The sequence below is a fragment of the Leopardus geoffroyi genome, chromosome A2, assembly GCF_018350155.1.
Source record: "Leopardus geoffroyi isolate Oge1 chromosome A2, O.geoffroyi_Oge1_pat1.0, whole genome shotgun sequence".
Classification (NCBI taxonomy): domain Eukaryota; kingdom Metazoa; phylum Chordata; class Mammalia; order Carnivora; family Felidae; genus Leopardus; species Leopardus geoffroyi.
Window position 1 is genome coordinate 125,318,183 of NC_059331.1, and position 12,606 is coordinate 125,330,788.

Genomic DNA, 12,606 nt, shown 5'->3' on the forward strand with positions numbered 1-12,606 from the left:
GATTTCAGGGACCAAATCTCAGGAGCTAAAATTACTTTTCTAATGGATGAGGAATATGGCTCTCGAAAGATTTCATTTACCACTTAAAATTAATGGAGCCATCTGAGTGAAGTATAACTCTGTGCAGTTGCAGGGGAACCTTTACACACACACACACACACACACACACACACACACACACAATGAACTTGCACAGGTTGACACTTGGCACATGAAAAATAAATTTACGGAGACATGCAGCATCTTTCAGTGGATTCATTTCCAATTGATCTGGAATATTGAAGACTATAAGAGTACCCTTTACTTATTTTTAGCTACCAGATCTTTTCGACTTATAACAGCACGTAAGGGCACTTAATACAGAGAAGAGAAATTTTGCAGAGTAAAAAGCTTGGAGGTCGAACAAATAAGAAGCCAGCCAGGCAAGAAACTCTGAATGAGCAAGTGACATTTCCAAACGTAGCCTGGATTTTAGCACTATCATGACTACTAGCACAAAACGTATGCCCACTGCGTGTGGCAAAAAGGACTGACGGAGCTCAAGCTTAGCATGTGAATTACTGAATATAATATACTATGCAAAGGACCATCATAAAGGTCTAGAATAAAAGTTTAATAATGACCGTTTATATTAACATTCACCATTTTCTAAGCACTTCCTTTGCCCCACGGACTACACTAGCACTTTTATGACATTTTATGTTGTTAATTCTGCATTATAATCTATATGGTAGCATTCTATTACCCACACTTTACGGATAAGGACATTGAGGCTTGGAATATTTAAGTGATTTGCTGCAAGCCACAGAGCTAGAAAATGAGTAGGTTGGGAATGAAACCCAGGTAAATTTGCCTCACAGCCTCTGTAGTTAATCATTATGAAAACAGACCAGCAAGAACACTGTGGAAAAATATAGTCAAATATGAGTATATATTTATTTGCGTATTTACATAAGCATCAACTAATTTATTCAAATATTTGTTATGTAGGTCTTTCCGATTTCTATTCATTTGTGCCTTATCACTGATAGTTGTCAGTTGGTAGTCTCTGACCGTAACTTTGTTATGCTCTTGCCCTCACATCTTACTTGGCCATTCTCGGCAGATTTCCTGACACCTCCCTGTAGCCCACACTAATTGTCAGTGCACTTTCAGTAATGCATTTTGTAAGTGGAAAAGCATCTGGGATACTCGAAGTGGCGTGTGTCTTTCTATAGCACACCAGATAGCCTGCTGGGTTCTATGAGCAGGTTTTCCTCTGTTTGTCTCTATAAATTCCAGGTGCTTCTAGCCCTTTGCTGTAGCAACAGCTTTAATTATACACAGTGAGCTTCTCCTTGGCCAACTGGGTGCCTCCTGTAAAGGATTAGGAGATAAAGTCAGTACGGGGATCTTCAACACTCAGTTGGGGATATGGAGGCAGCGGGGTTCCAGAGGGCACAGAGCCGTGCTTATTGAATTTATTGATAAAGCTAACACCCAGCGCTTTTCTGAGTTACCACGTGAAGTAGCACATAATGCTGCTTGGACACATTACACAGTGTCTGCTTGTGTGTCCCCTAGAGAACAAATGCATGCCAACCCTAATCACTTTGGTAGTTGGCTGGTTTTTCTTTTTTAAATTATTTAACCAGATGAATCCTTCTTTAAATGCATATGTTCAACTTGGTCACAGTTAGGTTTTATTTTTATCTTTTTATTGGTTTAAGTTTATTTATTTGTTTTTAGAAAGAGAGGGAGGGGGCAGAAAGAGAAGGAGAGAGAGAATCCCAAGCAGACCACGCTCTTAGTACTCCTGACATGGGGCTCAAACCCACCAACCGTGAGAGCATGACCTGAGCTGAAATCCAGAGCCAAATGCTTAATTGATTGAAAATAATATATCTTTTGTCTTTTATATATATGGGAAAAAAAAAACATTGAATTCACAGAAGAGTCAAACAGGGTCGGAGTCAGTATTCACTTTCTAGAATCATGTAACAGTTGATGATCAATTTGAAGGCAAATCTAATCATGGCATCCCTTAGCTAAAACCCTTCCAAGACTCCCCCTTACCTAGATTCACAGCCCCTGCCTACCTGTCTGCCTTTGTCTCCCCATCTCTCCCTCCTCAAATTCCATGCTCCCACCTACCAAATTGAGACCCCCTTCCCCTGATGGAGCCAGGCAGTTTATTGTTGCCCGCATCCCACACTTGCCCTCTCTCTGCCTGGGGAGCTCTTTCCACCACAGTCTGTCTGACAGCTGCTACTTACCTTTTAAGACCTAAGTGGGCTCTGTTCTTTGAGGTCTTCCTAGATGCTGACATACCCTCAACCTCAAGTTGATGTCTCTCTCTTAGTCCTTCATGGTACTTTGCTCTCATGATCTGATATAGTGCATCTTGCATTTTATTAAGAATCTGTTCACACACACACACACACACACACACACACACACACAAAGAATCTGTTTAGGGGTGCCTGGGTGGCTCAGTTGGTTGGGCATCCGACTTCGGCTCAGGTCATGATCTCACAGTCCATAAGTTCGAGCCCTGCGTCGGGCTCTGTGCTGACAGCTCAGAGCCTGGAGCCTGCTTCAGATTCTGTGTCTCCCTCTCTCTGACCCTCCCCCATTCATACTCTGTGTTTCTCTGTCTCAAAAATAAATAAACATTTAAAAAAATTAAAAAAAAATCTGTTTATGGGCCACCTTTACCTGTTCGGTGGTAAACCCAGGCTCCTATAATGGGAAGTCAGAGATGATACCTGATTCACATTTGATTCCTTGGCCTAAGAGAATGCCAGCCACGTGGCAGATACGCGGGAGATGTTTATTAATTGAAATGGAAATGGCAATGGTGTTTGTTCAATGAGAAAAGACCTTTTTCCCCCCTAGTGGTTCTGCATTTTCTACGTTCTACTTTCTCCCCGTAGATTGTGAGAGAAATAATCAGTGTTCAGTTGGCCAAAGGTGAAATGTCACAGCAGAGCATCAGGAAGTTAAGTGGTAGAGCCAGAAGGAAGAATTGAGAGGTCAGAGAGAGGATGAGACGTGGGAGAGCTTGTGTCTATGAGAGAATGTGGGGAAAGGAAAGAACATAGGTAGGAAAGAGGAAATTCTATCAAGTTTTCGTACTGCAAGTCATCTCTGCACGGTTTCAAGGGAAACAAAGTATCTGGAGGGTGAAGTGAGTTCAAAGAGGCTTTCTGGAAGCAGCTGAGTGGAAAATGAACTCAAGGCCAGCCAAATGTAATCCACACTGGGAAATGAGATGATGGATGGAGCATCATTAAGATTAAGTCATCCTCCAACAGGCACTAACATTTAATAAGCTGCTCCTGTGTGCTTGGCCCTGTGCCAGAACTTTGGGTCATGGTAGAAGGGACTCTGCCCACAGGAGCCTGGGCCTCGGCAGGTTACCCTCTTCCACCGGGGATGATTGTCCTAGTGACCCCTGGAATTTAAAAATCTACAGCTACTTGGGCCCCAATGCAGAATGAGAGCAAAAATCTTCAGGGAATGGGGCTGAGAAATATCTTTTAAAAGATCCTCAGGGGACTCTCATAAGCTTCTCTGATTAAGAACTACAGCTGCACTGGAGATGGGGGATTAAAACAAATAAATAACTGTAATGTGAAAAGTGCTGTGGGGTGCAGAGGGAGGAAGGATATTCTGGGGGAGATCCAGGAAGCTACTTGGAGGAGGTGCCATTTGAATTAAGACTTGGAAAATGATAAGATAGATTGGGAAGAGAATCAGAACTAGAAATTAGAGATGAAACTGTAGAAACTGATAGAAGACAAGACAAGGTAAGGGGAAGAGTCTTGGAGGTCATTGGAACTTGTAATGCCAGGGGAGTAGGCAAAGAAGCCCAAGAGAGAGGTGTTCTCCAAGTGTTAGCAGAAGAGCCTGGAGAATTCAATGTCCAAAGATAAAGTAGACAATAAGGCCAAATATTTTGTGGAGAGGTTATAGGAGAATGGGGATGCCAGTGGATATAGTCATGACTGAAAATGTTGGTGGGAACTGCTTCAGTAAAGTGGTAGGTGAGAAAGAAAGATCACCCATGTTGATTAATTACAGAGGAATTGGATATAATGACTGTGAAGTCTTTTATGAAGTTTGGAGGTAAAAGGAAGAAGAAAGTAAGTCTGATAAGAAATCTTTTTTGGTCAAAGATTAGTGTTGATCTGAAAATGTTGGTAATATTTGGAAGTGGAGCCAACAGAGATTAATGTTCAATGAGAAGGACAAAGAATAGAGCAAGTTCCTGGAGGAGATGGGTCAGAAAACAGGAATGGCCAATCAAGGATGGGTGCAGATGTGGAGCAGGGGCAGTGGGGAGATGAGTTAAGGGTGCTTGTGCAGATGACCTAAAACCATCGATGAGGAAGGGTGGGCACTCTGAGGCTGAGGCTGGGCTCCTGTAGAGTTTTAGGTGCAAGATGATGGGAAACAGTAGGAGCTTCCATTGTGCACTTACCTCCCCTTTGGAAATAGTTGCCTTCTCATTTGCTAAAAAGACATGAGTCTCTACTGTGACTGAAGTATGAATGTGAGGGTTGTTTATAGGATTAGTTCTCAATTCTGACTGCATATTAAAATAACCTGGGCTAGGTTTTTTAAGGGGGTTGTCAGGTATCGGGAAGTTCCCTGATGAAACTGATTTTCAGTTTTGAACACCATTGGTCCACGGAAACATAACAACACATGGATATAGTTGTTGTCTGTGAATATGGTATTCAGCTAGGATGTTTCCAAATTATTAGGCATATACAATGTATAGGGTATTCTGTTAGCCACTGAAAAGCAAAAAACAAAAAACAAACAAAAAACACACAACAACTTTGAAGGGATCTATCAAAAGCCAAAAGATTATCCAAAAAGCAAGCAAGATTTAAAGGAATAGTTATGTTGATCTACCCACTCACTCATCCATATATCGATGCACGTCCTCTAAGTACCTATACACGTTAAACACCACACTACTGCCGAAAATAGAGAAACAAAATAGCCTTTCCCTCTCGTAGCCTAGATTAAGCTGGAGAGAGGATTATAATTTCATGTTGCAAACGCAGAAATGGAGGTGGGCAGCGGGTGCTCTGTGAATACAGTCAAGGGACAGCTCACCCAGATAAAAGAGGTGGGAGAAAAGGTTGGGGAGTGTCTAGAACAGGGGAAGTTGGGGTGGATGTAGTAACATTCACCAAGCTAGGTGATGGCTCTAGATCAAGGCAGAGCTTAGGTCTCAGGACTGACTTTGCTACAGGCAGTTCCTGGTAGCGTAAGAAATATGATTAAATTATGAAAAGCCGAAGCAACTTAATACAGTTACACTGTAGAGGTGATGTTAGGGAATGTAGCATTAATGAGTAATACTAAGTTTTTACTTATCTACTGTATCATTTGGGATCCAGGCAGAAAACAAATGGCACACTCAAACTTACTAATTGAAGTAAGTTTAATAGATGGATGTCTTAAAAAGGATTAAGTAGGATGTAGGAAAATGACAAAGAAAAGCCCAGGGCCCTGGAAATGAGCTGTTCTTTCTCACAATATTTTGATACCAGATGTGTGGGGCTTTTTTCTCATATCAACCAATTCTCCAAAGTTTCAGACACCAACTGGATGCCCTGCAATTCAATTCAATTCTGACACTACACAGAATTAGCACAAGGCTGCACAGGCTTAAGGGCTCAGTGTCACAAGACTGCCCTCGCTTCAGATGCCAATTGCAAGTATTGGGTCCTCAGGTTAACCTCACTTCTGTGTGCCTTGGCTGCAAAGCAGGGGGAGGGAGGTGTTCTTACTATCCCCCTTCCCTTTCAGACTTAACAATTTTCTAGACTACTTCACTAACCTCTGGAAAACACTGTGTTTACTATTACTGGTTTATTATAAAGGATACCATTGAATAGATGAAGAAGTGCATACAACAAGGGACAGAAGGGTCCTGACATAGGAGTTTCGGTCCCACCACCCTCCCAGTACTCTGATATGTTCTTCAGCTCTGAAGTTTTCTGAACCTTGTTGTTAGTCATTTAGGAGTTTTTATAAGGGTTTCATGATGCAGGCACGATTGATGGAATCGTTGGCCACTGGTGATTAACTCAACATCCTCCCCTTCTCCCCTTCCTGGAGATTGGGCGGTGGGGCTGAAAGTTCCAACCCTCTAATCATGCCTTGGTCTTTCTGGTGACCAGTCACATCCTGAAGCTATCTAGGGTCCCTTAGCCACCAATCATGTCATTAGCATACAATAGACCCTTAATACTCTAGAGAGTCCATGGACTTTAGGAGCTATGTGCCAGGAACCGGGGACAAAGACTAAATATTTATTTTTTATTATATCATACCCTGTGTCATAATAGAGAGGCTGTTATCATTCCTGGGCCTAAGGAAGCAAGGGAGGGGTTGACTGTCAGAAAGTGGGGACAGAGAGAGCTCTGTAGAGTATAAAAACTACTCATTAGGAACAGTGGCATTTGTTTGAGGGGTGCAGTGGCCCACAGTGATGCCAGAAGGAGAGGGCTAAGGAAATAAGCAACTGGACCTCACTCTTCTCCTTTCCTCCAATTGCCAACTAGTGTTCACCATTCAAAAGTGAGCCAGTTGAAATCATCCCTAGAGATCAACACAGAGCACAGACATAGAGCAGGTTCAAGAAATAAAGAGAGTAGGTCTAGAGGGGCAAATGGAAAGTGTCCAATCCACTCTCTGGTGTAGTTAGATCTGTTTCATAACTCATTTGTTTTTTTTTTTTTCAGCAAGTATGTATTGCTGGCTTCCATACCTAACGCCCTTTAGGAGCTAGCGATGCAGTGGGAGACTCAATGAAAACTCTGCCCTGAAGGAGTGTATATTCTAGTGAGGGAAGACAGAATAAACATGTTACAAATGATAGAAATGGTAGTGATATGTATAAAGAAGAAAAATATGGAAAAGGAATCGAGAATGTGAGGCTACTGTTTTGGATAGGAAGTTACCTTTGAGAAAACACCTCAAAAAGGGGAGAGTAAGTCAGGCATAGAACCAATAAGACTACATTTGACGTTTCAATATAATTGGCTGGCAATAGCTTCCTGTAACCCATCCCTCTATTGGTATATCATGTCGTGTATCTCTACCAAGAAAGCATCGTATACAGTGGCTTTGTTCAAAACAGGTGGTTGGTAACAGTTAGTTTAGTTTATTTAACAGCTTAGGCAACTAGGACAGGGATAGAAATGCCAAAGCTTAATATGGAAATTAGAATCTATACAGAAAAATGATAATTATAGAGCCAAGTATTATAAAGTAGGTTTCACTCAGATGTCTCTCAAAATTCTGTTTCATACAGTTCAGTTTTTTAATAATATGGAAGAACTTGTGAGTGATAATTGACTACTCTTTACACAGCACCCCTTTTCTCATTTGTGTTTAACTAGTGTAATGGGTATTTGAGGAGCCTTATTGTAAGTTAGATGTGGTCAAACATGAATGTTCTGTGATAACTCTATATAATTTGAAAGATTCAATATAAGGCCCACTTGCTTGAAAACCAGTCCTATTTTTCAGTTTTACAATTACATTCTTTACAATCTTTGCAAGGTATTATTTTGCAAACTGCATAAGCTATAATAGAGGTGTTTAAACTGATACTCTTCCATTGTTATTAAATTTGTTTGGAGCGACTTCAAATGAAGGTTAGATTGTTATTGGTATTCTTGGAAAGTCCCTCTTCTAAATCCCTACATGTGTCAACATTCCTACTCATGAGAATAAAGGGTGGCCTCTTTGTCACTGGAAATAACTCAGATGGGAAAATTTGTATGTCATACAACTTCCAGAATGTTTGTTTTCCTGACAAATCTATTCATGAGTTTTCAGGAACTCTTAGAATATTGTCAAAATCATTCTAGCTCTAAGCAAACAAAGATGGCAAATTGGTTATGATTTGGCTAGCTCGTCATTTTTGTATTCTCTGTGGCCAGACAGCCACCTACTTCCCTCTCTCCAGTCACTCGTCTCATTTTTCCCTATTTGGTTTTACCCCACTCTTGCTTTAATTTGCCTCAAATTGATCACTATGATTAAAATATGTCGTGTATTTCCAGTAAGCTTGGTAGGGTTTTTTTTTTTTCCTGTATGTGTAATTCTGTGTATTTGAATATTGATGGGGCTGCACAAAATATTCCCATTTATCACAACTTGATAGCTCTAAGCACAATTTGGAGTTGATTTTTCATACTGTTCTCAATAACCAAATAACCTCATAGACTTCCCGGTAGTGTCACTAATGGGTAGTTTGTCTTCCCTGGGAATAAAAAGCTTTCCATTTTATTTTACTTTGAAGATCACTAGCCCAGAAGGTGGATCTTTGATGTTGTTTTTTCAAGGGCAGGTGATTCCCAGAGTGTTTGAGGAACGTTGGATGTTTGCTATTTGGACGAGCCAGTGCAGTGGGTGACATGAGCCTGCAGAATGGCATTGGGCCGAGGTTGAATCTACGTGGCTCTTTCTCCACGTCTCACCCGTGTCTCCTTTTCTCAGCCACCCAGTGTAAGCATGGAGCTGTGTATGATACCTGTGGCCCGGGATGTGCCAAGACCTGCGACAACTGGAATGAGATCGGTCCGTGCAATAAGCCGTGCATCGCAGGTTGCCACTGTCCCGCCAACCTGGTCCTTCACAAGGGAAGGTGCATCAAGCCAGTTCTTTGTCCTCAGCGGTGACCTTTGTTCTGCTCCTAAGACTTTGAAATCTGGTGTCTTTGACTCTGAAGTGGAAGAGCCAATGAAGGACTGCGGTATTTGTGTGCTGATTCTTCAAATACACACAGAGTATATATGTGTACATATATAGATATATAGATATATGCAGAAACATTTCATCATTTATATAAACTATAGGTGGATTATTATATGTATATTTTTTGCTATAAGACATGTATTATTTCTAGGATCCTAATCTGTAAGCCATTGGATACATTGTATAAATAAGCCAGGTGTTTGTAATTTAATAAGGCAGCATGCAGACATATTGGATGGCTTTAACATCACATACATTTGTCATTTCTAAGAAGTTTTCTAAGAGACCTAAATTGCCTGCCTGCATTAATTTTAGCTTTGAATCAAGACTTGCAGTTGAGTGGAAAATGTGTTTCTCTGGAGAAGGGCAGAGTTATCTAGGGGCATTTCATGCTTCCAAAGAAAGGAGTGTATGCCCTAGGGAGATGACTGGTGATTGGTGACAGGACCTAATGGTGCATGTAAAGCAAGGGATAGGTTGTTAGACTTTATTGGGTCATGGTCCAATATTATTTCCAAAACCGATTGGCTAGTTGCCAAGAAATATATATTTGTCAGTAGAGCATAACCAAAGAATTGGATGGTTTCTTGCCATCTTTGCATATTCCTTGAGTCACCTAATTATACATGTGTGTATGATGGATGTGTCCATTTATATGTCGCAGTGAGATTAAAGAATGTTTGGGTGACATGTCAGTTTTATTGAGCATGAGCAGATATTTAGGGAAAGTTTTGCACAACATATGAAAGAATAGCCATTTCTCTGAATCTTAGAGCAATTTAGGATGGGCCAATATGATGAGTTGATGTAAGCCATCTATGTTTTGTGACTATTCCATGTGTAAAATGAAAATCATTAATTATTTCTAGAGAATTCCTAGCCCAGTGCTATTTGGTGACTGTTAATACGTCATGATTCTACAAAAAGAAAGCCTTTTCTGATCAGTTGATTGAATATCAGTCCAAACAAAGACTGGTCTCTGTATTTGCTCTAATTTACTGGTAGTTTACTACTGGTCATCAGATGAATTTCCTGACTTTTTTTTCAGTTGAATAAATGAAAATGTCAACAAAACAAAACCCACTAATGTTTCATTTCAAGATACTATGTTCCACAGTGTAGTCAATAAAGGGCTCAATATTTAAAACAATGCATTTTCTCTTTCAAGATGTGCTGTGTTATATTTTATAAGTAAGCTATATCAACTTCAAATTGGCCAATTTTTAACATCTTTTTTTGGATATAATAGACAATAGGAAAGCCCCCAATTTTTTATGTATATATTTTCATCTTTTCTCCCCTCAGAAAGTCCCCCTTAAAATTTCTTGCAGGGCTGGTTTAGTGGTCACAAACCCCTTTAATTTTTGTTTGTCTGGGAAACTTTTTATCTCTCCTTCTATTTTGAATGACAGCCTTACTGGATAAAGAATTCTTGGCTGCATATTTTTCTGATTCAGCACACTGAATATATCCCACCACTCCTTTCTGGCCTGCCAAGTTTCTATGGCTAGGTCTGCTGCAAACCTGATCTGTCTTCCCTTGTATGTTAGGGACTTTTTTTTCCCTTGCTGCTTTCATGAGTCTCTCCTTGCCTGAGTATTTTGTGAATTTGACTATGATATGCCTTGTTGATGGTCGGTTTTTGTTGAATCTAATGGGGGTCCTCTGTGCTTCCTGGGTTTTGATGTCTGTGTCTTTCCCCAGGTTAGAAAAGTTTTCTGCTATGATTTGCTCACATAACCCTTCTACCCCTATTTCTCTTCCTCTTCCGGGACCCCTATGATTCTGATATTGTTCCTTTTTAATGAGTCACTGATTTCTCTAATTCTTAAATCATGCTCTTTTGCCTTAATCTCCCTCTTTTTTTCTGCTTCGGTATTCTCTATAAGTTTGTCCTCTATATCGCTGATTCTCTGTTCTGCCTCGTCCATCCTTGCCACCGCTGTGTCCATCCATGATTGCAGCTCAGTTCTAGCATTTTTAATTTCATTCTGGCTATTTTTTACTTCTTTTGTCTCTGCAGAAAGGGATTCTAATCTATTTTCGACTCCAGCTAGTATCCTTATTATCGTGATTCTAAATTCTGGTTCAGACATCTTGCTTGCATCTGTGTTGGTTAAATCCCTGGCTGTCATTTCTTCATGCTCTTTGTTTTGGGGTGAATTCCTTCGTTTTGTCATTTTGAAGGGAGAAAAGGAATTAATGAGGTAGAAAAATTGAAATTAAAATAAATTAAAATGAAAATATTAAAATGAAAAATGAAACACACACACACACACACACACACAAATCGAATAGATGATGCTAGATCCTATGTGTGTTTTGGTCTGGGTATTGAAAGTGGTTTGACAGATTAGAGAAAAAAAGTTGGGGGGGGAGGAAATCATTTGAGAATTTGAAAAAATGAACTCACCGAAGTAGACTAAAATGAGATGATGGGGGTAAAATAGAATTTGAAAAAATATACACAAATGTAAAGAAAAGAATATAGTAGAAAAAAAATAAAAATATTTTTAATAAAAATTAAAAATATGTTTTTTTCTTTTTCTGTATTTAAGAAAAAAGAAAAGAAACGAAAAAGAGAAAAAAGATAAAAAAAAAACAAGAAAAAAGAAATCGTTTCAAAATGTGAAAAAGTGAATGCACTGTAGTAGACTAAAATAAAACGATGGAAGTAAAATAGAATTTGAAAAAATTTACATAAAAGCAAAAAATATAGTAATAAAAATTAAATAAAAATACTTTAATAGAAATTGAAAGTAAAAATGAAGTTTTTCTCTTTCTGCATTCAAGCAAAGAAAAGAAACAAAAAAGAGACAAAAAGAAAAAGAAAAAAAGGGAAATTGTTTGAAAATTTGAAAAGGTGAATACACCATAGTAGACTAAAATAAAATGATGGAAGTAAAGTAGAATTTGAAAAAATTTACACAAAAGTAAAAAATATAGTAATAAAAATTAAAGAAAAATATTTTTAATAAAAATTAAAAATAAAAATAAATTTTTCTCTTTCTGTATTCAAGAAAAAGAGTTGTAAAAGAGAAAAAGAAAAAAGAAAAAAAAGAAAATTGAATAGATGAACCTGCTAACAGATTGAAGTAGGACTGAAATTGCTTCGTTTTCCCCTAGAAGTCGGAGTATGTAGCCCTTTAGAGTCCATAAATTAAGCCGGCAGTGAGTCTTGTGTTCTTGAAGAGCAAAGTTGGCCCAGTTGGGCGGGGTTCAGTGTAACAGCTCCGCTTTCCACTAGATGGCGCTGCTAGCCTACTGGGGTGGATTGTTGCGCATTTGTAGGTGCATATGTGCATGCGCAGGAACGGTGAAAATGGCGCCACCCAGTTACCCAGTCTCTTCTCCGGGATCAGCAATCGTGCACCCGTCCTCTGTCTTCAGCTCTCGTCTACCCCCCACTTTTTCACTCTCCGTGACCAGTCCCCAGTACCTCTTTCCCGAGTTTCATCTCAGATGCGGCTGTTTCCCAGGCCCCTTACTTCCAAAGGACTGCGGCTTTGACCCGTTCCGCCCCTCTACGGGAGGGTCTCACTGAGCAATGGCCGAATATTGGCTGCACCCAGGAATGCCCTCTGGACCCTGCTGCTGCCGGTGCCCCGAGACTGTGGCCAGGTGCCAGCCTGCCCCAGAAAAAGTTCACAAGACAGTGTAGCAGCAGTGTTTCAGGAAAATCACACCACACATCTTGCACCAGGCTTCACCCTTAACAACCTTGCCCCAGCACCAGCGACTGTGGCCACCTTCCAGGGTCTGCTGGGACCAGGTGCCTTCAGCAGTCTCTACCAAATGTCCTTCCAGCAGTGGAACCGCTTTGCCCTGTGTGTC

At 40.1% G+C, this 12,606-nt stretch overlaps 1 protein-coding gene across 3 annotated transcripts in view; it reads left to right on the plus strand.

The window, feature by feature from the left end:
• Positions 1–9,926, plus strand: part of BMPER (BMP binding endothelial regulator) — a 251,696-nt gene extending 241,770 nt beyond the window's left edge. For all 3 annotated transcript variants that reach the window (XM_045495284.1, XM_045495281.1, XM_045495282.1), the window contains one exon: positions 8,515–9,926. In XM_045495284.1, the coding sequence (XP_045351240.1) occupies positions 8,515–8,696 (182 nt within the window). In that variant the 3' untranslated portion in view covers positions 8,697–9,926. The remainder of the gene's footprint in view (positions 1–8,514) is intronic.
• Positions 9,927–12,606: the final 2,680 nt, after the last annotated feature.